This window comes from Staurois parvus, unplaced genomic scaffold, assembly GCF_062004578.1.
Source record: "Staurois parvus isolate SC_StPar_1 unplaced genomic scaffold, SC_StPar_1.0 ptg001642l, whole genome shotgun sequence".
Lineage (NCBI taxonomy): Eukaryota > Metazoa > Chordata > Amphibia > Anura > Ranidae > Staurois > Staurois parvus.
In genome coordinates this window covers 1,156,489-1,184,127 of record NW_028319438.1, presented here as the reverse complement: position 1 = coordinate 1,184,127, position 27,639 = coordinate 1,156,489, and the positions used below count along the sequence as shown (strand labels likewise).

General features: G+C 44.7%; 1 protein-coding gene across 1 annotated transcript in view; it reads right to left on the bottom strand.

Moving 5' to 3' along the window:
* The window catches only part of TRAPPC14 (trafficking protein particle complex subunit 14), a 69,227-nt gene that overhangs the window by 23,230 nt on the left and 18,358 nt on the right, over positions 1-27,639 (bottom strand). Inside the window, exons 2-6 of the mRNA XM_089663234.1 lie at positions 21,933-22,028; positions 20,055-20,184; positions 12,431-12,517; positions 12,224-12,344; positions 655-802 (exon numbers count right to left, since the gene is read on the bottom strand). Coding sequence (XP_089519360.1) covers positions 655-802; positions 12,224-12,344; positions 12,431-12,517; positions 20,055-20,184; positions 21,933-22,028 — 582 coding nt within the window. The remainder of the gene's footprint in view (positions 1-654; positions 803-12,223; positions 12,345-12,430; positions 12,518-20,054; positions 20,185-21,932; positions 22,029-27,639) is intronic.

The window sequence follows — 27,639 nt, the reverse complement described above, 5'->3', positions numbered from 1 at the left end:
GAAGGCTCCCTGCCAGGAGAACACAATAGAGCTGACTGTGTTGATGGGGGAATCTAGCAATTTTCTTTCTTCACACCCATTGTGGAAGGAAAGCAAATTGCTTTCAGTAAAGCAGGCCATAGATTATGCAGAGTTAAAGTTTTCTGAAATAAAAAAAATACAGAAATTTAAAAGAGTTATTTCACCTTTTCAGAAGGAAAAAAAAAAAAAAAAAGCAACACCCTGCACCCTCCCTACTGTACTTACCTTCAGAGGTGATGAGCTGTAAGTGTCCCCTGCGCAGCCGGTCCAAGGATTTGAAATCCCCACTCTTCTCCCTCTTATTTCTGCAGAGCTTCCGGGACAGATCAGACCGATTCTCTGTGCTGGTGCTGACCAATCAGAATCACTGTTATCCATCCCAGAAGTCCCACAGAAAAAAGCGTGGATTTAAGATGCCCAGACTGCTACACCAGCTGCAGGGGCACTGACAGCTCATCAGCCACTGAGGTAAGTACAGCGGGGCCCCGGGGTGTGGGGAGGTTGTAGGATGTTCGTTCACCTTTTCAGAAAAAAATTTAAAAAAGGTGAACTTACACTTTAACTTCTTCCTACCCTATCAAAACTAACACACGGATAAATCATTTTATATGCCTGTAATACTTTCCATCTCACCTCTTTGGCATCCTCAGGGGGGCGTTCTCCTGCCTGCAGCTGAAACAGGAAGTTGTGCTCCTCCAGGGAGCAGAGCATACTGGGTAACTGAGAAGAGCAGCTGTGCAGTCGCAGGAATGAGGCCATACTGACATCTCCTGACTGGTGACTGTGGACAAAGGACAATCATGTAAAGTGTATGTTACCCCCCCAAAAAAATACCATTCCATATATAAGTGTGTATATTCATAAGGTTCTCTGTAAATCTGTTGCTGTAAAATACCCGGTGATCTTGCCGATTCCTCTTGGTTCTGGTTTTAATCTGACCACGCCAAGCATGGAAGCAGATCTGTGCTGGCGTGGTCAAGTTGCTCCCTGGGATTGGAGGTAGGATACAGAATGGTGCATGGTGTGCCTGATTCTCTCACAGTTTCCTCTTATGCTGCTGTGCCCTGTATTATCAGTGTACTGGACGCCATACTTCCTAGATTGTAAGCTCCAAGGATCAGGCCCTCCTATCCCTCTTGTATTGAACTGTATTGTTGCTGTATTGTCTCCCTTTATATTGTAAAGTGCTGAGCAAACTGTTGGCGCTATATAAATCCTGTATAATAATATATAAATCCTGTATTATAATAATAATAATATATAAATCCTGTATTATAATAATAATAATATATAAATCCTGTATAATAATAATATATAAATCCTGTATAATAATAATATATAAACCCTGTATTATATTAACAATAATATATAAATCCTGTATAATAATATATAAATCCTGTATAATAATATATAAATCCTGTATTATAATAATAATAATATATAAACCCTGTATTATAATAATATTATATAAATCCTGTATAATAATAATATATAAATCCTGTATAATAATAATATATAAATCCTGTATAATAATAATATATAAATCCTGTATAATAATAATAATATATAAATCCTGTATAATAATAATAACAATAATATATAAATCCTGTATAATAATAATATATAAATCCTGTATAATAATATATAAATCCTGTATTATAATAATAATAATAATAATATTATATAAACCCTGTATTATAATAATAATATATAAATCCTGTATAATAATAATAACAATAATATATAAATCCTGTATAATAATAATAATATATAAATCCTGTATAATAATAATATATAAATCCTGTTTAATAATAATAATAATAATAATAATATATAAATCCTGTATACTAATAATAATAATATATAAATCCTGTATAATAATAATAATAATAATATTATAATTCCTGTATAATAATAATATATAAATCCTGTATAATAATAATAATATATAATTCCTGTATAATAATAATATATAAATCCTGTATACTAATATTAATAATAATAATATATAAATCCTGTATAATAATAATAATAATGTTAATATAAATCCTGTATAATAATAATAATATAAATCCTGTATAATAATAATACCACCACCTGCCTGGAGTTTGCATGTTCACCCTGTGCCTGCGTGGGTTTCCTCCGGGTACTCAGGTTTCCTCCCACACTCCAAAGACATGCTGGTAGGTTAATCGGCTCCTGTCTAAATTGTCCCTAGTATGTGTATGTATGAATGTGAGTTAGGGACCTTAGACTGTACGTCCCTTGAGGGTTAGGGACCTTAGATTGTACGCCCCTTGTGGGTTAGGGACCTTAGATTGTACGCCCCTTGTGGGTTAGGGACCTTAGATTGTACACCCCTTGTGGGTTAGGGACCTTAGATTGTACGCCCCTTGTGGGTTAGGGACCTTAGATTGTGCGCCACTTGAGGGTTAGGGACTGATGTGAATGTACAATATATATGTAAAGCGCTGAGTAAATTGATGGCGCTATATAAGTACCTGAAATAAATAAAAATAAATAAATGTATACTCTGATAGTCATCCTTTGATTACACAGGCAGACACACCAGTTGGATTGCTCTGCATACAGCTGTAGGAAGACAGTGACAAAGGATGTCAATCATCCTTTTATCCTCACCCACAGCCTGAGGAGGCTTCTGAATATCTCCATGGAGCTCAAGACGTGATGTCAGTGCAAGGCGCTGAGTATGGATTTGGGTATCTGCCCACAGCCCCCAGGGCTAGGAGGAGAGGAAAGGACACAGCAGTACACTTTATCAATGACTAATGCAGGCCATAGATGGCTCGAAAAGCGGGTGTTTTGTCGTCCGATAAACGAACCATCGGTTGTTCGTTAAACCGACGTTACCACCAATTATTACGAAAATCGGCCGACCAAGTCATAAAGTTCACCCCATATAACAGGAGAAACTTCTTTTCCTCCCAGGTTACGGCTCATGCGCATATTTTTTTCATAAAAACTATTGTACGATTTGATCATCATTGATGCGAAAATCAGTCGTTTTCCACAAATTTTCCAACATGACCGATAATCCAAAAGTGGAAAAACCGCAAAAACCGGCCGACGAATTAACCCACTAAGTGTGCGAAAATTGGACGATTAATCTTTCGGACGAAAAATCGGCCGATTTTCGAACTGTCTGTGGCCGGCATAAATTAAGCAAAAAAAAGGAACTTACAGATAGATATATATTAGATATTCAGATAAACAGCATGTTAAAAGCAGAACTACACTGCATCCGAGCATCACAAACCAAAAACACTATTTAATTCACTTTTTATATATCTAAAGCAAACTCATCTACACCATCCATCCATACATACATGTCTCCATGTTTTATTTTATTGAGAAACCACTTTGAACCACAGTAGTGCTAGCCATGGCCATCTTGAGTAAGGGCGGGTGATTCATGTAGCATTTACTTCCTTGAATCCATCTGCCCTCAGCTCAAGCATGCGAGATGATGTGCTTAGCTGAGAAAATCCCTTCTGAAGACTCCAGGGATGATATAATTGCCTAGGCATGGAAACCAGGAAGTAACTGAAGAATTGTAGTACAAAAAAAAAAAAAGCTTAAAACAGGTAAATATGATTATTATTATTATACAGGATTTATATGGCGCCAACAGTTTGCTCAGCACTTTACAATATAAAGGGAGACAATACAGCAACAATAGAGTTCAATACAAGAGGGTTAGGAGGGCCCTGATCCTGGGAGCTTACAATCTAGGAGGGAATATATGATATACTTTTCTATCTATCTCAAATCTACTTCTATCTATCTACTGATCTATCATCTATTTTTCTCATATTTAATCAATCTATCTATTACCTATCTCACATCTACTTCTATCTATATCTATCTATCTATCTATCTATCTATCTATCTATCTATCACCTATCTCACATCTACAGGTGAAACTGGAAAACATCGTGCAAAAGTTCATTTATTTCAGTAATGCAACTTAAAAGGTGAAACTAATATATGAGAGAGACTCATTACATGCAAAGCAAGATAGTTCAAGCCGTGATTTGTCATCATTGTGATGATTATGTCTTACAGCTCATGAAAACCCCAAATCCACAATCTCAGAAAATGAGAATATTGTGAAAAGGTGGAATATTCTCGGCTCAAAGTGTCCCACTCTAATCAGATAATTAAGCCATAACACCTGCAAAGGGTTCCTGAGCCTTTAAATGGTCTCTCAGTCTGGTTCAGTAGGAACCACAATCATGGGAAGACTGCTGACCTGACAGTTGTGCAGAAAACCATCATTGACACCCTCCATAAGGAGGGAAAGCCTTGAAAGGTAATTGCAAAAGAAGTTGGATGTTCCCAAAGTGCTGTATCAAAGCACATTAATAGAAAGTTATGTGGAAGGGAAAAGTGTGGAAGAAAAAGGTGCACAAGCAGCAGGGATGACCGCAGCCTGGAGAGGATTGTCAGGAAAAGGCCATTCAAAAGTGTTGGGGACTTTCACAAGGTGTGGACTGAGGCTGGAGTCAGTGCATCAAGAGCCACCACACACAGACGGATCCTGGATATGGGCTTCAAATGTCGTATTCCTCTTGTCAAGCCGCTCCTGAACTACAAACAACGTCAGAAGCGTCTTACCTGGGCTAAAGAAAAACAGACCTGGTCTGTTGCTCAGTGGTCCAAAGTCCTCTTTTCTGATGAGAGCAACTTTTGCATCTCATTTGGAAACCAAGGACCCCGAGTATGGAGGAAGAATGGAGAGGCCCAAGGACCACGAGTATGGAGGAAGAATGGAGAGGCACAAGGACCCCGAGTATGGAGGAAGAATGGAGAGGCCCAAGGACCCCCGAGTATGGAGGAAGAATGGAGAGGCACAAGGACCCAGAGTATGGAGGAAGAATGGAAAGGCACAAGGACCCCGAGTATGGAGGAAGAATGGAGAGGCCCAAGGACCCCGAGTATGGAGGAAGAATGGAGAGGCACACACTGCAAGATGCTTGAAGTCCAGTGTGAAGTTTCCACAGTCTGTGTTGATTTGGGGAGCCATGTCATCTGCTGGTGTTGGTCCACTGTGCTTCATTAAGTCCAGGGTCAACGCAGCCGTCTACCAGGAGATTTTGGAGCACTTCATGCTTCCTTCCACAGACAAGCTTTATGGGGACGCTGACTTCATTTTCCAGCAGGACTTGGCACTGCCCACACTGCCAAAAGCACCAAAACCTGGATCAATGACCGTGGGATTATTGTACTTGATTGGCTAGCAAACTCGCCTGACCTGAACCCCATAGAGAATCTATGGGGCATTGCCAAGAGAAAGATGAGAGACATGAGACCGAACAATGCAGAAGAGCTGAAGGCCGCTATTGAAGCATCCTGGTCTTCCATAACACCTCAGCAGTGCCACAGGCTGATAGCTTCCATGCCACGCCGCATTGAGGCAGTAATTGCAGCAAAAGGGGCCCAAACCAAGTACTGAGTACATATGCATGCTTCTACTTTTCAAAGGTCCGATATTGTTCTATGTACAATCCTTGTTTTATTGATTGCATGGAATATTCTCATTTTCTGAGATTGTGGATTTGGGGTTTTCATGAGCTGTAAGCCATAATCATCACAATGATGACAAATCACGGCTTGAACTATCTTGCTTTGCATGTAATGAGTCTCATATATTAGTTTCACCTTTTAAGTTGTATTACTGAAATAAATGAACTTTTGCACGATATTCTAATTTTTCGAGTTTCACCTGTACTTCTATCTATCTATCTATCTATCTATCTATCTACGTATCTATCTACCTATCTACTAATGCTAGTAGCAGAAGGAATACAAATAGTCAATATGGATGGAGTGAGTGAAGTTCCCCATTAACCAGAGGGTAAGCATTATTATGACGTGGACAACTTGTGTTCGGTTTACAGATACTTCAAATCAGTTTATATTATATAAAATTGTGTAGCGCTCCACTAATATTCCCAATTGTGATAAGTGAACAAAAATAATCTCAATATAAATTATTATTATTCCACTTATAAATTATTAATGAAAATGTAATCCATAAACCATGTAAAGTGCTTATAGTGACAAAAAAAAATTAAATTCTTATTCAAATGTGATAATCAGAAAAAAACATTATAAAAATAAAAAAATATGAAAAAATATCTTAATAAAATGATATCATCATTTTTTAGTCACGCATTAAAATGAGCATGTGTATGGTGTAAGCAAACCACAAAAATATTGTTTATTGGAATATTAATTTAATTATTGTAATACAGCATAGTAGCTCGCAAGCACTATAATTACTTCATTTCTTCAAATCAGTTTCCATCCCAACCACAGACCACCTGCCTGGAGTTTGCATGTTCTCCCTGTGCCTGCGTGGGTTTCCTCTGGGTACTCCGGTTTCCTCCCACACTCCAAAGACATGCTGGTAGGTGAATTGGCTCCTGTCTAAATTGTCCCTAGTATGTGTATGTATGAATGTGAGTTAGGGCCTTAGATTGTACGCCCCTTGAGGGTTAGGGACCTTAGATTGTACACCCCTTGAGGGTTAGGGACCTTAGATTGTACACCCCTTGAGGGTTAGGGACCTTAGATTGTACGCCCCTTGAGGGTTAGGGACTCTATATATGTAAAGTGCTGTGTAAATGGACAGCGCTATATAAGTACCTGAAATAAATTCCTTTTAGGAGTCATGTTACTCCCATTGAATTCCTTATGTATTGCCATGCAGTATGCACCAAACCAGGGCTGGTTTGTATTTCAAAAAGGCTTATCTAACAAAGCGCCTGAAAAAAAAAGAACAGCCCACATTGCAATGAATCACGTCCCAACCTGTACTGGTAGGACGACAGGTAGTGAAAGAACACAGAGAATTCCTCTATTAGTTGTGGAGTAGCACAGACAGTACTACGGAAACCACAATCCATGAAATACAGAAGTATCTGCTAGCTGCTGGGTGACCACAGGTTTCTAAAATATTAGGATTTTTAACATTTAGTTTACAAGAGTTATTTCATCCAAAACCAATCATAGATACTGGTTGTAAGAATGGTTCAGGACAGTGATGGAGGAAAATCGGTCAGGCTCAGGACTTAAATCTGCATCTGCCATTTTTAATACTGTATTATTATTATTATTATTATTACATCGGGTTTATATAGGGCAAAGGGTTTGCTCAGCGCTGTACAATAGAGGGGGGGACAATACATGAAACATTACAGCAACTACAAACAGCGCACGAGGGGTTAGAGGGCCCTACTCTTTCGAGCTTAGAATCTAGGAGGGAGGGGGTAGTGGTACAGGAGGAAGTGGCTGTGGGGGATGGAGTGGTAGGAGGAATGAAGGAGAACGGCTGTTAGGTGAGGGTGGGGTAGGCTTCCCTGAAGAGGTGGGTTTTCAGGGAGCGCCTGAAGGTGGGGAGGGAAGGTGACAGTCTGATGGATTGGGGTAGTGAGTTCCAGAGGATGGGGGAGGACTTGGAGAAGTCTTGCAGTCTTGCGTGGGAGGAGGAGACCAGGGAGCAGGATAGGAGGAGGTCCTGTGAAGAGCGAAGGGTACGGGTAGGGTGGTACCTGGGAATCAGGTTGGTGAGGTAGTTAGGGGCAGTGTTGTGAACGGCTTTGTAGGTCAGAGTGAGTAGTTTGAATTTGATGCGTTGGGCAATAGGGGGCCAGTGGAGGGATAGGCAGAGGGGGGTGGCAGAGGTGGAGCGGTTGGTGAGGTGGATGAGTCTGGCCGATGAGTTCAGGATGGTCTGAAGCGGGGAGAGCCTGCACTGGGGTAGGCCGGTGAGGAGGAAGTTGCAGTAGTCAAGGCGTGAGATAATCAGGGAGTGTACTAGTAGTTTAGTGGTGTCTGGGGTAAGGAAGGAGCGTATCTTGGCGATGTTGCGGAGGTAAGGCAGTGGTGTAAAAATGATTATGAATTTCAAAAGCTGAGGAAGAGTGTGCAATAACATCATGGCTCAGCCGCCTGGTTTTACCGCCATCTGCGTGAATGAGCCCAATAAGAGCAGCAGGCTGCAGTCCTCTAATGTAAAGGCACATGAGGTTTTTCTAGCAGAAAATGACTGAAATCCAAGTTTATAGACTTTGCTGTGCTCTTTGTGGCTCATACATAGACCCGTCTGTATGCTAGTAACAGAAGGATTCTAGGCAACTTCCTTCAGAAGCCGCCTGCATCCTAGCAACTGAGGACTCTAGGTCACAGTAGCTACCTGCTTCCTAACAACAGAGAGCAAGAGTGGGTCCTAGCAATGGAGGATGGTAGGTAGCTTCAGTGAGCAGCACTAGTTTCTGTATTTCCATATGACCAGAGAGATCAGTGATTGCTTGTTGGCTGTTGAGATTGTTAAGAAAAGCCTGACACTAACTATTCTTAAAAATGTTCCCTCCCCCGTCCTCCTACATATTCTGTATACGGTGCTTAACCACTTGCTACAGGGCACTTATACACCCTTCCTGCCCAGGCCAATTTTCAGCTTTCAGCGCTGTCGCACTTTGACTGACAATTGTGCGGTCATGCAACATTGTACCCATATGACATTTTTAGAATTTTTTTCACACATAGAGCTTTTATTGGTGGTATTTACTCGCCGCTGTGTTATATTTTTTGCACTATAAACAACAACAAAAAAAGCAAAAAATTAAAAAAAGGTTTTTTTTCTTTGTTTCTATTACAAAATTTTGCAAACAGGTAATTTTTCTCCTTCACTGATGTGCGTTGATGAGGCTGCACTGATTTTTCGGCACTGATGAGGTGGCACGGATAGGCAGCACTGATATGCAACAATGATGGGCACTGATAGGCGGCACTGACTGGCAAGCACTGATGGATGACACTGCTGGGCACAGGTGGGTGGCACTACTAGGCACAAGTGGGTGGCACTGCAGGGCACAGGTGGGTGGCACTACTAGGCACTGAAGGGCACAAGTGGGTGGCACTGCAGGGCACAGGTGGGTGGCACTACTAGGCACTGAAGGGCACAAGTGGGTGGCACTAAGGCACTGAAGGGTACAAGTGAGTGGCACGGTTGGGCACAGGTGGGTGGCATTACTAGGCACTGAAGGGCACAAGTGGGTGGCACTGCTGAGCACTGATCACCAGTGCTCTGATGATCAGTGCCAATCCGTCCTCTGACAATTGCTGGTTATCGGCAGTCCTTTCCTCACGCTGTGACAGGAAAGTGCAGCAGATAACCGGCAACTGCATTTACCAGATGATCTGCTGTGTCATTGGACACAGCTGATCACATGGTAAAAGGCCGCTGTGATTGGACTTTTACCACATCATGTGATCAACTGTGTCCATAGGACACAGCTGTCACGGAGATCGCCGAGGGCGTGTGTTCTAAGAGGACATCATATGACGCCCTCCAGAACTGGACAACCGCGCTGTAGCTGTCATTTGGCTATAGCACAGTTAGCAAATGGTTGAAAAAAAATCCATATACAGTACCTACCTTTCTTACGTGATCCTGCAGCTCCAGCTTCCCAGTGTAAGGGAGCACTCAACAAAGGCTATGAATTTTGGGAGCTATGAAGTCACCCATAGGCTCCCAAGTCCTAGATGTTGTTGGAGCTCATTCCTCTCCCCTGCAACAGCCTCTCACCAACACAGAAGATCTGGAGTTGCAGTATCATGTGACCAGACTGGTAAGTACATAGGGTAAGTACACAGATCTTTTTTCAAACAGGATATTTAGGATAGGTAGGAGGAGGGGGAGGGAATGTTTTTAGGAGTTTGGTTATTAGCTTAGTAGTTAGTGTTCGGTTTTTCTTCCACGCTTATGTCTACAGTCTGGCCATGGGTTCACTTTAAACAGGCTGCTATTAAAGTGTTACTAAACCCACAGCAGTACAATCAGTCTGTATATGCAGTAAAGCATGCTTGTTATACTCACTGTGGAACCTAAGGGGTTAATCCTCTGCATTGTGTAAAAGTACTGTTTGATCCTGACTTCTCTGATCCTCCCCTTCTTCCAGTGTCCCCCTCTTATCTCCTGATAATACAGATCATGTGGAGTCACTCTGCACATGCTCAGTTTTGTGTGCATTGCTAGAGAGGTTTTTTTTTTTTGCTGTTTTTTTGGGAGAGTGCATGTGATCCACACAGAGATCAGGGGTTCTGCATCCTCCTAGAGCAGAAATAAAACTTCCCCTACAAACTTTTACCAGTGCTCTGCTGGACACTGATAGAAGTCACAAGACTTCTCTAACTGTTGATGAGAAAAGGTATTTAGCAGTTTATATTTACTAAAATAATTGCATTTCTATGTTCTGTGTAATGTAGGAAACCAGAAAGAATGAATGCAGGGTCCTGGGTTTAGTAACACTTTAAAGAATAAGTTCACCTTTTGGACAAAAATACCAAATGCAAATTTTTTTGCAGGCAAAAAAATGTGCATTTATTATTTTTGTCTGCAGGAGCCTGGAAAGCATTGCACCACTGGTGCCATGCAGGTCTCCTGCAGACCTGTCAGAATATCTGCTTTCCATACGGGATGTTCAAGCAAGCAGATATTCTGACAGGAAGCTTCAATGAACTACCATGGTGCTCCACAGCGCCGTGGTAGTTCACTGAAAACAGCCGCTAAGGCTGTCGGGACTTGTAGGCACTCATTCACAGAAACCTGCACCCTATGATTATGTGCTGCGCACGAAACGCGTCAGGGTAAGGGGCTACAGCATCCTGACGTCCCCGCCGCCGTTGGCGGCCATCTTTATACACATGGTCAGTTTCCTGATTCATCCTTTCCTTGTATAATTTTTATCTTTGTTGGAATAAATTACCCCATTAAATGCAGTATCACGCTATGTGGCATTATTCTTTGGTTGTCTGCGAGTCTCACCACTCGCACAGACCAGTTTAGAGGTGTCCGGAGATCGCGATACCATTGGAGGGGTCCTCAAAGACACCAGCGTGGGAACCTGACTACGCCTGGAAGGGGTTATCCTGACTGACCTGATGAGACGATTGCCTGGCAGCACAGGGTCATTGGTTCAAATGCCAACCACGGCTCCACCTGCCTGGACTTTTCATGTTCTACCTGTGTCTGCATAGGTTTCCTCCAGGTAGTACGGTTTCCTCCCACACGCCAAAGACATGCTGGTAGGTGAATTGTCTCCTGTCTAAATTGTCCCTAGTATGTGTATGTATGAATGTGAGTTAGGGACCTTAGATTGTACACCCCTTGAGGGTTAGGGACCTTAGATTGTACACCCCTTGAGGGTTAGGGACCTTAGATTGTACACCCCTTGAGGGTTAGGGACCTTAGATTGTACACCCCTTGAGGGTTAGGGACCTTAGATTGTACACCCCTTGAGGGTTAGGGACCTTAGATTGTACACCCCTTGAGGGTTAGGGACCTTAGATTGTACACCCCTTGAGGGTTAGGGACCTTAGATTGTACACCCCTTGAGGGTTAGGGACCTTAGATTGTACACCCCTTGAGGTTTAGGGACCTTAGATTGTACACCCCTTGAGGGTTAGGGACCTTAGATTGTATCCCCCTTGAGGGTTAGGGACCTTAGATTGTACACCCCTTGAGGGTTAGGGACCTTAGATTGTACACCCCTTGAGGGTTAGGGACCTTAGATTGTACACCCCTTGAGGGTTAGGGACCTTAGATTGTACATCCCTTGAGGGTTAGGGACCTTAGATTGTACGCCCCTTGAGGGTTAGGGACTGATGTGAATGTACAATATATATGTAAATCGCTGTGTAAATTGACGGCGCTATATAAGTACGTATAATAAATACATTTCACAGGAAGCTACAAGGACAGATTTCTGTACTTACAGAAAATGCACTTAGCCTGAAAAAATGAAACCAATGTAACCAACCCATCTTAGGGCTTAAAACCTGAATTATTTTTCAGTGAATTCTGGGCATTTGGAAGGGTCTCCTGAGATTTTCTTTTAAAAACGCTTCTAAACGCACACAAACGCGGTAAGCAAACGCGGCTAAACTGACATTTTTTAACCTACGTTTTCCAGCAGTCAGTTTCTATTGTTCAGAAGAGTTTTCCAAACGTCCCGTGTACATGAGCCCTAAAAGTGAACACGCTCTCCTCCTCCCATAAATCAGGGTCAGGATTCAGATTCTTGCACAAGTCCAGTATTTACTGGTTCTCTTTTCACAAAAAGTAGCGAAGATTTGTATGGTGTGAACACATAAACTTGTTGTTCTCACTTACCAGACGTTGTCCACCAGCAGTACGGAACCGTCCGGCATGACAGGAAGGTAACTGGCGTTGAAATTGGGGAGTATTCGTACATCCCGAATACAGAGGTCGTCCTGAGAGGAGGTGTTGAGCACTGAGAGAGGAAGAAAGATGGAGGGAGGGTGAGGGCAGCTGTATCACCTACTCCTGGTCACTGCGCCCTTTTCTCCCAGATCTCACCTTTCAGAGCTGTAAGATGTTTCCCGGACACGTTGAACTGTCGGCACCTGAGGGTGGGAGGTGGGAGCACGGTGAGGAGTGTACTCACTGCCAGAGAGAAGAGAAGTCACTCAGAGAGGGGGGAGAGCAATTAGCAGTTATCAAAGGGAAGGCGATTAGTGGCAGAGCTAAAGGAAAACTATAGCATTCTAAAGTTGATTGTAAACCACAGACATGAAATATGAACAAAGCATATCCCTCTATAGTGTGTACTTGTCTTAATTAGAGCACTAAGTGTCATTTCGGTTTGCTGCTTCTTTCCTCTGCTATCAGCATTAGTAGTTTCAGACGCATTTTCCTGACACCAAGAGAAAAATGGTGACAGGGGAGGGCACAGCCTGTGACTGACAACCTCAACTCTGTTCCTGTATGCTATGTGAAAGGGGGTGTGTCACTTCCCACCAATCAGCTCTTAAGAGCTCTCCTCACTGATGTAACTTCAGTTCCACACCCCCTGCTTTTCAAAGCTCAGAGATCCTGTGTAAATTCTGCACTTTGAATGGACGTAGGGGACAGATTGCTGCAGATAAACAGGTGCAACTTATATAGGAGAATTTGTTTCATCTCTGTGTATCAGCCACTTCACTGGGTATATGTAAGGGTTTACAACCCCTGCAACATCTTAGGTATACAGATAAATGTGATCCATAAGAAACGGATGATGTCACAAGGAGTGATAAAAGCTGCGTTTTGCTACAGCAAGAAGGAAAAAGAAACAAAAATATTCTGGAGGGGAGAGAGAGTTTCAGGGGCGCATTTGAGTAATGCCTGGATTTACAATTCAAGCATTCGGTTTAATATATAGATAGCCTCACCTGTATGTCCAGGTAATACCCAACTTTCCCCCTAAACCTCCATCTTCCCCTTATGATCATTACCCAGCATTATTGCTGGAAACTATAAATCTACAAAAACTACAAATGTGTGGCCTCCCGGTGTCTGGGTCTAGACGGTGAGCAGCCGCACATTTGTGTTCATCTAGCAAAAAACATATGTGCTGAGAGTGCGCGCCCTGCGCGCTTCCAGCACACGTCCGGTACTCACGGAAAGGTCCCGGTCCGCTCTTTCGATCGGGACCTTTCCCGATCATGTGACCGTCGTGATGACGCGTCATGGCGGTCACATGATTTCTAAACCACGCCCCTCCCGGCGTCTGAAACTCTTAAAGGGCCGGGAGGCGCCGGCGGGAAGGGGTTAATCACTAGCCTATGGGGCACTTATACCCCCTTCCTTACCACGCCAATTGTCAGCTTTCAGCGCTGTCGCACTTTGAATGACAATTGCGCAGTCATGCAACACTGTACCCATACGAGATTTTTATCATTTTTTACTCACAAATAGAGCTTTCTTTTGGTGGTATTTACTGGTCTCTGGGTGTTTTACTTTTTGTGCTATAAGCAAAAAAAAGAGCAAAAAATCTGAAAAAAAAAAAAAAGTTTCTTTGTTTCCATTATAAAATTTTGTAAACAAGTAATTTTTATCCTTCACTGATGTGCGTAGATGAGGCTGCACTGATAAGCAACACTGATAGTCGGCACTGATAGGCAGCACTGCTGGGCACTAACTGGCAGCACTGATAGGCGGCACTGATGGGCACTAACTGGCAGCACTGATAGGCGGCACTGATGGGCACTGGTGGGCGGCACTGATGGGCACCGATCATCAGGGCACTGATCATCACTGCCCTGATAATCGGTGCCGATACCTGTTCTGACAAGACAACTGCCGGTTCTCGGCAGTACTTTCCTCATGCTCTGACAGCAATTGCATTTCCCGGTGATCAGCGTGACAATGGACATGGCTGATCATGTGGTAAAAGGCTGCTGTGATTGGCTTTTTACCACATCACGTGATCAGCTTTGTCCGTAGGACACAGCGATCATGGAGATCCCCGGGGGCACTCAGGAGAGCGCGTTCTGGGAGGACGTCATATGACAGCCTCCCAGAACTGGCCGGCCATCATTCAGCTATCTGCGGTCGGCAACTAGTTAAAAGCTATCAAATTATAAATAAATAAATAAAAAGCTTCAATGTAAATATGTGAAAGTTACTTTAAAACTAGGATTATGAAAATCTTACGACTTAAAATGCATGCCTATTGAAAACATCCCATAGTTTCCCTTGAACACAGAATATACAATGATCTTTCCTGCACAGTGACAGAAAATGAAGACGTTAGTAGGTTAGTTTAAAACTTTTCTATCCAGTGGTGTTCTCCTTGTTGCAGTTTCACTTCTTTAGGCCTTATACTGGGAATAAGCTCTTTAAAGGACAAGTTCACATTTTTTTCTAAATTCTAGTTCCCCTAATATACTGTACTAACTACCATTCATGTACCTCTGTTGCAGAAAAATAAAAGTTCTCTTTGATTTTTAGATCAAGGCCTTACCTTAGTCCCTCTCTGACCTCATGACTTCCTAGATTTGGGACATGAAAACCAATAAGACACAGGAAGCAGTTCACCAGCTGACCTCAGCGCACACACACACCTTGTACCCATCAACTATGTCTGAACAGCATCCCCAAAATGGGCAGCACAGTGGCTATATGGTTAGCACTTCCACCTGGCAGTACTAGGGTTGTTGGTTTGAATCCCAGCCACGGCACCACCTGCCTGGAGTTTGCATGTTCTTCCTGTGCCTGCGTGGGTTTCCTCCGGGTACTCCAGTTTCCTCCCACACTCCAAAAAACGTCCTGGTAGGTTAATTGGATCCTGTCTAAAATTGGCCCTAGTATGTACACATGAATGTAACTTAGGGACCTTAGATTGTACACCCCTTGAGGGTTAGGGACTGATGTGAATGTACAATATATATGTAAAGCGCTGCGTAAATTGGTGGCGCTATATAAGCACCTGAAATAACCAGGTTTCCACTACTGATCACTTGGCAAAGACATTGATTTATTGACATTAACCATATTGGTGTGCTGTGGTGCCATTCATTATGAATTATTATTATTATACAGTATTTATATAGCGCTAGAAGGTTTGCTCAGCACTGTACATTATAGTCGGGGACAGAACATGAGACAATACAGTAACAAAACAATACACGAGGGGTACGAGGGCCCTGCTCTTTAGAGCTTACAATCTAGGAGGGAGGGGGTAGTGGTACAGGAGGAAGTGGCTGTGGGGGATGGAGTGGTAGGAGGAGTGGAGGAGATCGGCTGTTAGGTGAGGGCGGGGTAGGCTTCCCTGAAGAGATGGGTATTCAGGGTGCGCCTAAAGGTGAGGAGGGTAGGTGACAGTCTGATGGATTGGGGTAGGGAGTTTCAGAGGATGGGGGAAGTCCTGGAGAAGTCCTGCAGTCGGGCGTGGGTGGAGAAGACCAGGGAGCTAGAAAGTAGGAGGTCTTGTGAGGAGCGAAGAGTACGGGTTGGGTGGTATTTGGGTATCAGGTCGGTGAGGTAGTTTGGGGAGGCATTATGAATGGCTTTGTATGTCAGTGTTAGTAGTTTGAATTTAATGCGTTGAGGCAATCGGGAGCCAGTGGAGGGAATGACAGAGGGGGGTGGCAGAAGAGAAGAGGTTGGTAAGGTGGATGAGTCTGGCCGCTGAGTTCAGGATTGACTGAAGCAGGGATAGCCTGTGTTGGGGTAGGCCGGTGAGAAAGGAGTTGTAGTAGTCCAGGCGTGAGATAATAAGGGAGTGAACGAGTTGTTTAGCAGTGTCTGGGGTTAGGAACGGACGTATTTTGGAGATGTTGCGGAGGTGGAGCCTGCATGAGTTTGCCAGCGATTGGACATGGGGTTGGAAGGACAGGTTTGAGTCTAGGGTGACACCTAGGACTTTGGCTTGCGGGGTGGGACTGATGGTGGAGTTGTTGGTCGTGATGGAGAGGATGGGGGGGCACGGGCTGGGGGGAAAATTAGGAGCTGGTTCAATTTGGGGAAATGGAGCGACATCCAGTCTGATATGTCGTTCAGTAGGTGGGTGATTCGGGCGGAGACTAAAGGGGTGAGGTGAGGGATGGAGAGGTAAATTTGCGTGTCATTGGTGTAGAGGTGATAGTTGAAGCCGTGGGAGTGTATCAGTTTGCCGAGGGATGAGGTGTAGATGGAGAAGAGAAGGGGCCCGAAGATAGAGCCTTGGGGGACCCCAACAGAGAGGGGAGAGAGGGAGAGGTGGCAGCGTTATAGGTAACGCTGAAGGAGCGTTGGGATAGATAGGAGGAGAGCCAGGAGAGAGCGGAGTCTCTGATGCCAAGGGAGTGTAGTTTATTAAGGAGGAGAGGGTGATCAACTGTGTTGAAGGTCGCGGAGAAGTCGAGGAGTAGGAGGACAGAGTAGTGTCCATTAGCTTTGGTGGTTAGCAGGTCGTTAGTGATTTTAAGTAGGGCGGTTTCGGTGGAGTGTAGGGGACGCAAGCCAGACTGTAGTGGATCGAGGAGGTTGTTGTCAGTGAGGTGGGAGCTTAGGCGATTATAGACTAAGCGCTCAAGGAGCTTGGATGTAAATGGCAGCAGGGAGATGGGTCTAAGGTTGTTCAGGTCGGTGGGGTCCAGGGAGTGTTCTTTTGAGTATGGGGGTGATGTGCGCATGCTTTAGGGGGGAGGGGAATGCGCCAGTAGAGAGGGAGAGATTGAAGATGTTGGTGAGGGAGCGTAGGCTGGAGGTGGAAGGTGCCCGGAGGAGTTGTGAGGGGACAGAGTCGAGGCGGCAAGTGGTGAGGTGGGCTTCTGAGAAGACCTTAGTGACCTCCTCAGTGGTAGCAAGGCTGAAGGAGCAGAGTGTTGGGGAGGTTATAGTGTGTGGGATGCTAGGTGTGGTGGGGGCAGGGCGGTTGCGACGTCAGAGGAAAGGAGATTTGATGGGGTTATAGTGGGAGGGAGGCTAGGTGGGGAGGTAGATTGAGCATTGGCGATGTCCTTATGGATTGCGTCAATCTTGTTTTGGAAGTGATTGGCAATCTCGTGGGCGGTGAGTGAGGTACTGGGTGAAGGCGGGGGGGGGAAGAGTAGGGAGTTGAAAGTGGAGAGGAGCCGGCGAGGACAAATGGAGAGGGTGTTGATGAGGGTTACGAAGTAGGCTTTTTTGGCGGCGTGGAGGGAGGAGGTGTAGGTGAGGAAGGCAGATTTGTAGAGGGAGAACGCTCAAGGGGATCTGGTTTTGCGCCATAGTTGCTCCAGCACGCGACTGTGTCGTGTATATATATGTAAAGCGCTGTGTAAATTGACGGCGCTATAGAAGTACCTGAAATAAATAAATCCCTCCAGGAGTGTTTTTTCCTGGCCTGTCAATGTAGACTGCCACAGCTGTTATGTTTGCACGGCATCCCCAGCGTCCCTCCAGATGGGCCCGGGCCGCATGCTACTCACTAGGGTCACATGCGAGCCACGGGTTGGACACCCCTGATGTAGTGCAAGGGCCTGCCTGGTTGAATACAATGTGAATGGAAAGACAGGTGGGTCCTCCTTTTCCACAGTTTTGGTAACTCTAAAGCAGTGTCAACTCCAGTCCTCATGGACCCCCAACAGGTCATGTTTTCAGGATTTCCATTATTTTGCACAGGTGATTTGATCAGTTTCACTGCCTTACTAATTACCACAGCTGTTTCATCTGAGGGAAATCCTAAAAACATGACCTGTTGGGGGTCCATGAGGACTGGAGTTGAGAAACACTGCTCTAAAGGAACCTGTACAGAGATTGCAAACATAGTTGATGGGTGCAGGGTGTGTGTGCTAATGCGGTCAGCTGGTGAACTGGTTCATTTGTCTTATTGGTTTTCATGTCCCAAATCTACATGATGAAGTTTTCTATGGAACACAGCAGGGGCTAAGGTAAGGTCTTGTTCTAAAAAGCAAAGAACGCTTTTATTTTTCTGCCACAGAGGTACATTACTATATATTGGTACATAGAGCTGGAATTTAGAAAAAAAAAGGGTACTTAGCCTTTAAAACTATGAAGAGTGTGAAAAGAAACCAGAGCAATCAGAGGAACCCCACATAAATAGGAGAATAGCAAACATCATGCAGACAGAGCCAATGGCAGTAATTCAATGCAGGACCACATTGTAAGATCACAAGCCCAACCATTAAGTGACTGCTCTCCCCTCATTAATGAACATATATCATCCTGTCCGGTCTCACCATCACACACTGTTCATTGGAGGTTTAACGTCACGCTGAGCATATGATGAAAAAATTAAACTTACAGTCAAAATGGCCTATCACAGTGATCAGTAGATCCAGATATATAGGCCGCTGAATCATATGCAAATCACAGCTTTTCCTGTAAAAGTCAAGTTTGGCCACATTCCCTCTTTGTCCTAAGCCTTCCTATTGGCCTTTAACCACTTCAATACTGGGCACCTTTACCCCCCTTCCTGCCCAGACCACTTTTCAGCTTTCAGTGTTGTTGCACTTTGAATGACATTTGTGCGCTCATGCAACACTGTACCCATAAAAACAAAAAAAAAATTTTTCACACGAAAGCTTTCTTCTGGTTTTATTTTATCACCACGGAGTTTTATATTTGTTGCTAAATGAAAAGAATTCCCCCCCCCCCCGAAACTTCTAAAAAAAAAAAAAAAGTGTTTTCGTTTCTGTTATAAAATTTTGCGAATAAATAACCTTTCTTCATAAATTTAGGTCAATATGTGATCGGCTACATTTGTTTGGTGAAAATACCCCAAATTATTGTATGTTATTTAGTCTGTAGGAAATTTATATAGCTGGTGAGATGGTAATCAGGGACAATAAAAATAATAATTTAATTTTTTTTTTCAATTTTTTCTATTATTTTTCTCTTTTTTTTTGGCAATTTGAGCAAGTGATCAGGATTTTTTTTTACACAATGTATTTCACTGATATTAGCAACCATTGTTACTGAATTAAACTGATTCATTAAGTCTTTTGTTGTGATTAGCTGTGATTGGGAAAATCTCATCACATGACACAGGTGGGCTGTGATTTCCCCTGTCTGTACCATGTGACTGCTTTGACCAATCACAGCTAACAGCACAATTGTATACAATGGATGGCATGAAAGGAAGCCATCCATTGTATACAATTGTCATGTGATCTGCTGTTACTGGTCACAGCGATCACATGACCCTGGTAAGGGGCCAGTGCAGTGATCTGTCATCGGCCGTGTCCTGTGGACACAGCTGGTGACATATTGCACCACTGCATGGCCACGTAGCCACATGAGCGGCATCTTCAGACAGAACGTCACATGATGTCCACTGAGAAGGAGGAGCATCCTGGCCAGCCGTCAACCTGCTATAAACTGGGTGGGAAGGTGTTAAAGCTGAACTTCAGTCCCATACCTCTGAACCGGTTACACCTACCCCTTTTCAGCGTTGCCATTATACAGAATGCGCATATGTGCCAAAGGGTCCAACCAATAAGGAGGCTTTGAATTCAAAGATGGGAAAATGCTTACAGACAACAGATCAGGATTTGCTATAAGTTCAGCTGCCTAATTCTGTGGATCTGCTAATTGTTCTGACATGCCATTTTCATGAAAGGTAGCTTCTGTTTTTGCATTTTTCATGACCTGCTTATATATATATATGTCACATTTATCCTGACAAGTTTAATTCTCCTGTATAAAGATTCTGTAGACGGGTTCTTAATGTCACCTTGAGCCTTGAACGTGCCCTGTTCTTCTCGGAAAATTTGACCTGGGTTAGAGTTTAGCAGCAGGGATCGATATCCGAGAGTCTTCACCCGCGGCGTTTCTGTGTCCCGCTTCCAGACCGTCACTACAATCTGAGAGACAGAGAGAAGTGTGATAGTGACCTCTATTGTTCTCAGCTGCTTTGGCCAAACAGTAGACATTGTTACCACCAAACGTATTTGTATTTTAATCCATCTACTCTTGTTATTCAGCCCCCCTCTAGTACCATTTTGGCTTTATAAGCAAGTGACCACATTTTTGCAGACTGGGTGTCACATTCTCCACTCTTGCATGTTTTACTATCATCCTCATTGGAGACACCCACCCAGATTTTTTTTTTTTGGTGACAGATTCTCTATTTTGAGACAATCAGGGTCTAAGAGAACCTGCAAGTCTCCCCTGAGCTCCACTGAATGTAATGCAGTGCACGTCGCATGGCAAAGAACAAAAAAAAAGTGCCCGCACCATTTTTGTTATGCAGCACGCAACGCATAAGTGCATTGACAGCTACTATGCTTGTGCGTTAAGTACTGTGCATTGTGGAGATATGGTAAAAGTGCTTTTTTTTCATGCGTTACCAAAATGCACAGGTGAAGAGAGCCTTACGTACATAAACAAGCACAGAAGCAATACTGTCATGTTTAACATGACTGTCATATTGACTGTCATATGCCTTTAAGTGTTTTCTATATGTTGTCTCTGCCCCTCCCTTTCCTTTGGTTTAGTTAATGTTGTATAGATAGACCTCCCCCTTTCCCAGTAAGGCATTGCAGCAAGCCTCATGGCATGGAGCAGAAACATTATGATCTTTTGACCTATCGAATGCTCATTGTTGTAAGATTCTCTCAGTTTATGGAATAAACTTCACAAGATCTACAAGATGTCTTATCGATTGAGTCACTGACTGTGGTATCCAGCTGAGGTTGAAGTTATCGCTATCTCATCACAACTGTAAGTTACAGAGATCACACTATCAATGCTTAGATTGGAGAGACAGAACAAATATGCACTGCGACATTACTGCAGACACAGCTTATGACCTAGCAGAATAATTTAGGATTGTGGGAGGAAATCAGAGCCATCAAAGGGAACACAGCAAGAGCACAAACTTCATGAAGATAGTGGGGTTGACTTACTAAAACTGGAGAGAGCAAAATCTGGTGCAGCCGTGCATAGAAACCAATCAGCTTCCACGTTTTATATTCCAAACTTAACTGAACAAGCTGAAGCTAGAAGCCGATTGGCTACCATGCACAGCTACACCAGATTTTGCACTTCCCTAGTAAATCAACCCGTGTGACCTAGCTGGAAATTCAACCAAGAACCTCAGTTCTGCAATTTCACAGTGCTAACTATTAACACACCATGTTTATGCCTCCTATTTCTACAAGATTTTCTACTAGTAATAGACAACTGACCATAGAGGTCAGTAACAGGCAACTGACCATAGAGGTCAGTAACAGGCAACTGACCATAGAGGTCAGTAACAGGCAACTGACCATAGAGGTCAGTAACAGGCAACTGACCATAGAGGTCAGTAACAGGCAACTGACCATAGAGGTCAGTAACAGGCAACTGACCATAGAGGTCAGTAACAGGCAACTGACCATAGAGGTCAGTAACAGGCAACTGACCATAGAGGTCAGTAACAGGCAACTGACCATAGAGGTCAGTAACAGGCAACTGACCATAGAGGTCAGTAACAGGCAACTGACTATAGAGGTCAGTAACAGGCAACTGACCATAGAGGTCAGTAACAGGCAACTGACTATAGAGGTCAGTAACAGGCAACTGACTATAGAGGTCACTAATACCGAACCTCACCAACTTAAAGATTTACCTTTGCTTTAACTGTTGTTGGTGGCAGACGGTCTAAAGACACAGAGAGGGGAAAGATGACCTCATCGCTGGACACAACGGGATCTGTAACTGGGGTCTGTGAAAAAGGAAGAAATTCAGATCATTAGAGGAAAGCAACAAGCTGAATTTAACCACTTAACCTCCAGAAAGTTTTACCCCCCTTCATGATCAGCACTGGTCACCAGCAAGGCTCCCATCATCCATCCACTACACATCTGCATCAGAGGCTGGTCAGTAGCTCTGAGCAAAGGGATTTGTCCCCGAAACGCGTCAGCCACACTGACAGTTGGAACACCTTGCTTGCCGTTGTGGCCATCGTCATTATGCAAATGCTTTTTAGACACATGCTTCGTCTGTGAGTATGTTTTTATCTTTTATACCTTTCAATAAACCTTGGATAATGCACTAGGTGTGATTGCCACCTGTTTATTCTCTATCTACTGGCTGATCTCCCCGTCTGAGGAGGGCTGCACCCCTGAAGCATCTCCTTTGGTTGTCGCTGTCCTGGTTCCCTTGGCTTCCCTTTGGCTGTGCATTTCCTGAGGCGCTGGAGAGTACATACGACTGTCTCTGAGGGTCTAAAAAGTATTTGTTGGTAACGTGCTGGTCAGCAGACATGGCGATCACGATCAGACGCAACGCAACGCTACAGGCAGACAGCAGAAGGAGCTGCAGGGGAAATGCGCATCGGAATAGTGACAGATTACTAAGCAAGATGATAGAAGACAAGCCAGCGAAAATGAAAGCTTACACAGCAAGACAGAAGTAGGCAGTAAATGTTAATTATTCATTAATGGATCGAAAAGGAAAACTAAATGGAGAAACAGAGGCGGGGCTCATATTACAGTGATCCTGTCAATGATCGTTTATTTTCCAAAGAATGCTGCCAGGAATTCATTCAAGTTATTGCAATGTTTTTATCAGTCCTGCTCTTGCTGGCATACAGACAGGGCTGCTGTTACAAACCACGGGGCCCCATACAGCCAACCTGACAGGGCCCCCACCCCTCCCAATTTAGCTGTTTGCTATGCTTCAGTTATGAATGAACATATTGAGTGACCGATACCGATCACTCATTCTGTTCATTCAGGAAAGGAAACGGGCTGGTAAATGTGACATATTTACGGACCCTTCCCCCACTCTCCATCCTGAAGGACCCTTTTGTGTGCTTGCAGCTGTCAGTGGGAAGGAGAGGGTGGAAGAAGGCAGCACTTTGGGGATGGGGGCAAACAGGGGGAAACGTATGCACAGGGAGGGTGATGGGTGTTGCTGGAGGGCAATTACTGAAGCTAAAAGCCAGCGGGATGCAGAGAAGCCAGCTTTCAGTTGCTGCAGAGAGCCACACAGGGGATCTGTTCCAGCAATTGCATTCCCCCTTCCCCCGCTGCCTTGCTGATCACCTTCCCTGCCCACATCCGATTCACCCAGCAGCCTGGCCCCCCCTGCTGGCCTGGGCCCTGTAGAGGTGGATCGGTGGTACCCCCTTATCCGCGGCCCTGCATACAGACCAAAATACTCCACTGTGCACTGCAGAATAACCTCTTCATTCGCTGGCCAAGCTGGCCGCCTGGAGCCTCCTGAACATATGCAAAACAGCAGCATCGTTTCTGTTTGGATAAACTGTTTGGATCCTCGGCTCCTAACAGTCTAATGAAGCCATTTTCAAGCAGGGGTCTTCTAGAGTGGTGGTCTCCAAACTTTTGCTTGCCTTTTCTGGCCCTTGTAACACTATGCCTCCTACTGACACCAACAATGGGGCACTAGGCCTACCACTGTGACGAATGATGGGGCACCATTCCTCCCACTGACACCAATGATGGGACACTATTCCTCCCACTGACACCAATGATGAGGCACTATTCCTTCCACTGATACCAATGATGGGGCACTATTCCTCCCACTGATACCAATGATGGGGCACTATTCCTCCCACTGATACCAATGATGGGGCACTATTCCTCCCACTGATACCAGTGATGGGGCACTATTCCTCCCACTGACACCAATGATGGGGCACTATTCCTCCCACTGATACCAATGATGGGGCACTATTCCTCCCACTGATACCAGTGATGGGGCACTATTCCTCCCACTGACACCAATGATGAGGCACTATTCCTCCCACTGACACCAATGATGGGGCACTATTCCTCCCACTGATACCAATCATGGGGCACTATTCCTCCCACTGACACCAATGATGGGGCACTATTCCTCCCACTGATAATGATGGGACACTATTCCTCCCACTGATACCAATGATGGGGCACTATTCCTCCCACTGATACCAATCATGGGGCACTATTCCTCCCACTGATATTGATGGGACACTATTCCTCCCACTGATACCAATGATGGGGCACTATTCCTCCCACTGATACCAATGATGGGGAACTGTTCCTCCCACTGATAATGATGGGACACTATTCCCCCACTGATATCAATGATGGGACACTATACCCCCACTGATAACAATGACGGGACACTATTCCTCCCACTGAAACCAATGACGGGGCACTATTCCTCCCACTGATACCAATGACGGGGCACTATTCCTCCCACTGATACCAATGACAGGGCACTATTCCTCCCACTGATACCAATGATGGGACACTATTCCTCCCACTGACACCAATGATGGGGCACTATTCCTCCCACTGATACCAATGATGGGGCACTATTCCTCCCACTGATACCAATGATGGGGCACTATTCCTCCCACTGATACCAATGATGGGGCACTATTCCCTCCACTGACACCAATGATGGGGCACTATTCCTCCCACTGATACCAATGATGGGGCACTATTCCTCCCACTGATACCAATAATGGGACACCATTCCTTCCACTGATACCAATGATGGGGCACTATTCCTCCCACTGACACCAATGATGGGGCACTATTCCTTCCACTGATACCAATGATGAGCCACTATTCCTCCCACTGATACCAATGATGAGCCACTATTCCTCCCACTGATACCATTGAAGGGACACTATTCCTTCCACTTACACCAATGATGGGGAACTATTCCTTCCACTAGTACCAACAACGGGGCAATATTTCTCCCACTGACACCCACAATATGCTATTGTTCTGCTGACACCAACGATGGGGCATGATTCCTCCACTAAAGATGTGGAATTGTTTACTCCAATAGTTTCTAGGACATTTTCTGGACAGATCTCTCTCCTGTCACTCTCTCTGACGATCGACAGGTCCCAGCTATGAATCATTGGCTGGGACCCAGAGATCTGCTTGTAAAGGAGCCAGTGAGAGTTCAGACGGGTGAGCGAGAGAGCGCGCACGCCCCCTACCCAGTAATGTAGAATCACGTATACATACATGACTCTGTGCAGACGGCCCACACTGTAGCAGTATATCTACAGTGCATGGTCGGCAAGTGGTTAAAGTGGTATTAAACCAAAAATGTAATTCATTGCAGCTTAACAATCTTTACATCTGGTGGCTGCATTAGCTTTCTTTTTTTAAGCTTTTCCCTTGGGTTTCACCTAGCCAGTAACGTACCTCCTATATTAGAACACCCCAGTCTGGATGAAGGAGGATAGGGGGCACCTTTGGACAGCAGCATTGTCAGTCTGGGTGGAGGTGAGTGTTAGTGTATTTAAATCTGCTATATTACCTAACAAATTGAGACCAAACCCCAGCTCAGACTGCAGTTACACAAGCAGTTACAGCAACATTTTTTTCCTTTTAAGATAAAAGTTTTTACATGAATAAAGAAAAGCTGATCATTATAAGCACCCCTGTCAGTGGTAAACGGTTTGTCTCAACACTTAACATATGCATGAGAGCTTGGTTTGTTGAAAAATAACAGACTTACTGGCTGGATCACCAAGTAAAAATAAAGGGGAAAAAAAAAAAGAAAATGAATGCAGCCATCAATTCTGAGAATTGGCAAGCAGCAATATAACAAATGCTTGCTTTTGGGTTTAATACTGCTTTAAAATTGGATTTTATGCTACTATACAAAATGGTCCACAGGGTTGGAAAAAAAAACGCAGTTATTTACCTGTTAACTGTATTTCCAGGAATCTTCTAGGACAGCTCACTTGAGAGATAGGCTCCTCCCAGGAAACACCCGCTCCACCTTTTTCCTCTATAAGTAGCCTCTCTCCCAGGGGACCCTCAGTATAAGAATATGACCGAAGGCCTAGGAGAAAGCATAAAAATGGTAGTAGAGACACAATGACGATTTCAAGCATGACGAAACCCTAGTACATAATCACACAGCAATCGGGAGGGAGTTACGCTGTCCTAGAAGATTCCTGGAAATACAGTTAACAGGTAAATAACTGCGTTTTCCCGAGTCATCTTCTAGGACAGCTCACTTGAGAGGAGTAGAATAGAAATACATGCTCTAGGGTGGGCCCTTTGTTCGTAGGACCTTCCTGCCGAACACCTGGTCCTTGCTGCCGATTAGGTCAAATCTGGAGTGTCTAGCGAAGGTTGCGAAACTGGACCATGTTGCGGCATTGCAGATCTGTCCAGGGGAGGCCCCCGCCTTTTCCGCCCAGGTGGCTGCGGTGGCCCTGGTCGAATGCGCCTTTAGGCTGGCCGGTGGTGACAGACGCAGCTCTATAACCTTCAGAAATGGCCTCTCCTACCCATCTTGTGATGGTGCCTTTGGAGGCACTGTCCCCCTTCCTTGGATCATCAATTCTGCTGTAGTCTCCCTCCAGGGATGGTATTATTTCTTCCTGCGACTTATGAGAATGTGACGCAACCTTAGGTAGAAACGCCGGATCCGTGCGGAGGATGGTTCTGTCCCGCAGGCTAGTGCAGTATGGTTCTATTACCAACAGATCTTGCAGTTCGCTGACTCTGCGGGCAGACGTAATTGCTCCAAGCAGGATGGTTTTAGGAGTCAAAAAGTCTAAAGGAGCACACCTCCAAAGGCTCAAAAAGGTTCTTGCTGAAAAAACTCGTCAGAACTGTGCCCAGGTCCCATGTAGGGTGCTTCGGCGTGGGCAGGACTCGGCGCCTAGAGATACCTCTCAGGGACCTGATTACTAATGGGTCTGCCGCCAATCCTAATTCCAGAAAGTTTGATAGTACTGCTACCTGCACCTTAAGGGAATTTGCAGCCAGGTTCTTATCTACCCCGGCTTGGAGGAATTCCCATGCTGTATGTAAGATGGGAGCCCCCGGCGACCCATTCCTATCTTTCCAGGCGGAGAACTTCTTCCAAGTTAATCATATACGGTGTTTGTCGATTTCTTCCTTCTGTCTAAGATGGTGGCGACCACTTTCTCTGACAGGCCTTTCCTGGCTAGCCTGTCCCACTCAGAAGCCACGCTGCTAGGGAGAGTTCTCCTGGGTGAGGGTGTAGCACCTCCCCTCGCCCCCCCGTAAATCGTGTGAGGGCGGTATCATCCATGGGTCCGTTGAGCTTACTTCCTTCAGCTGGGCAAACCATGGCCCTTTGGGCCAAAACGGTACAATCAGGATGACTTTGGCTTGGGATGACTGAATCTTCTGCATCACTTCCGGCAACAGTCTGAACGGAGGAAACCCATAGAGAAGGTCTCCCTCCCAATGCGGGGCTAATGCATCTCTCCCTGCATTCCTGGGGTCCTTCTGCAGGCTGCAGTACCTCCCCAGTTTTGTATTTTGGCTGTTGGTGAAGAGATCCGCGGAGGGAGTGCCCCATCTGGCGCAGGT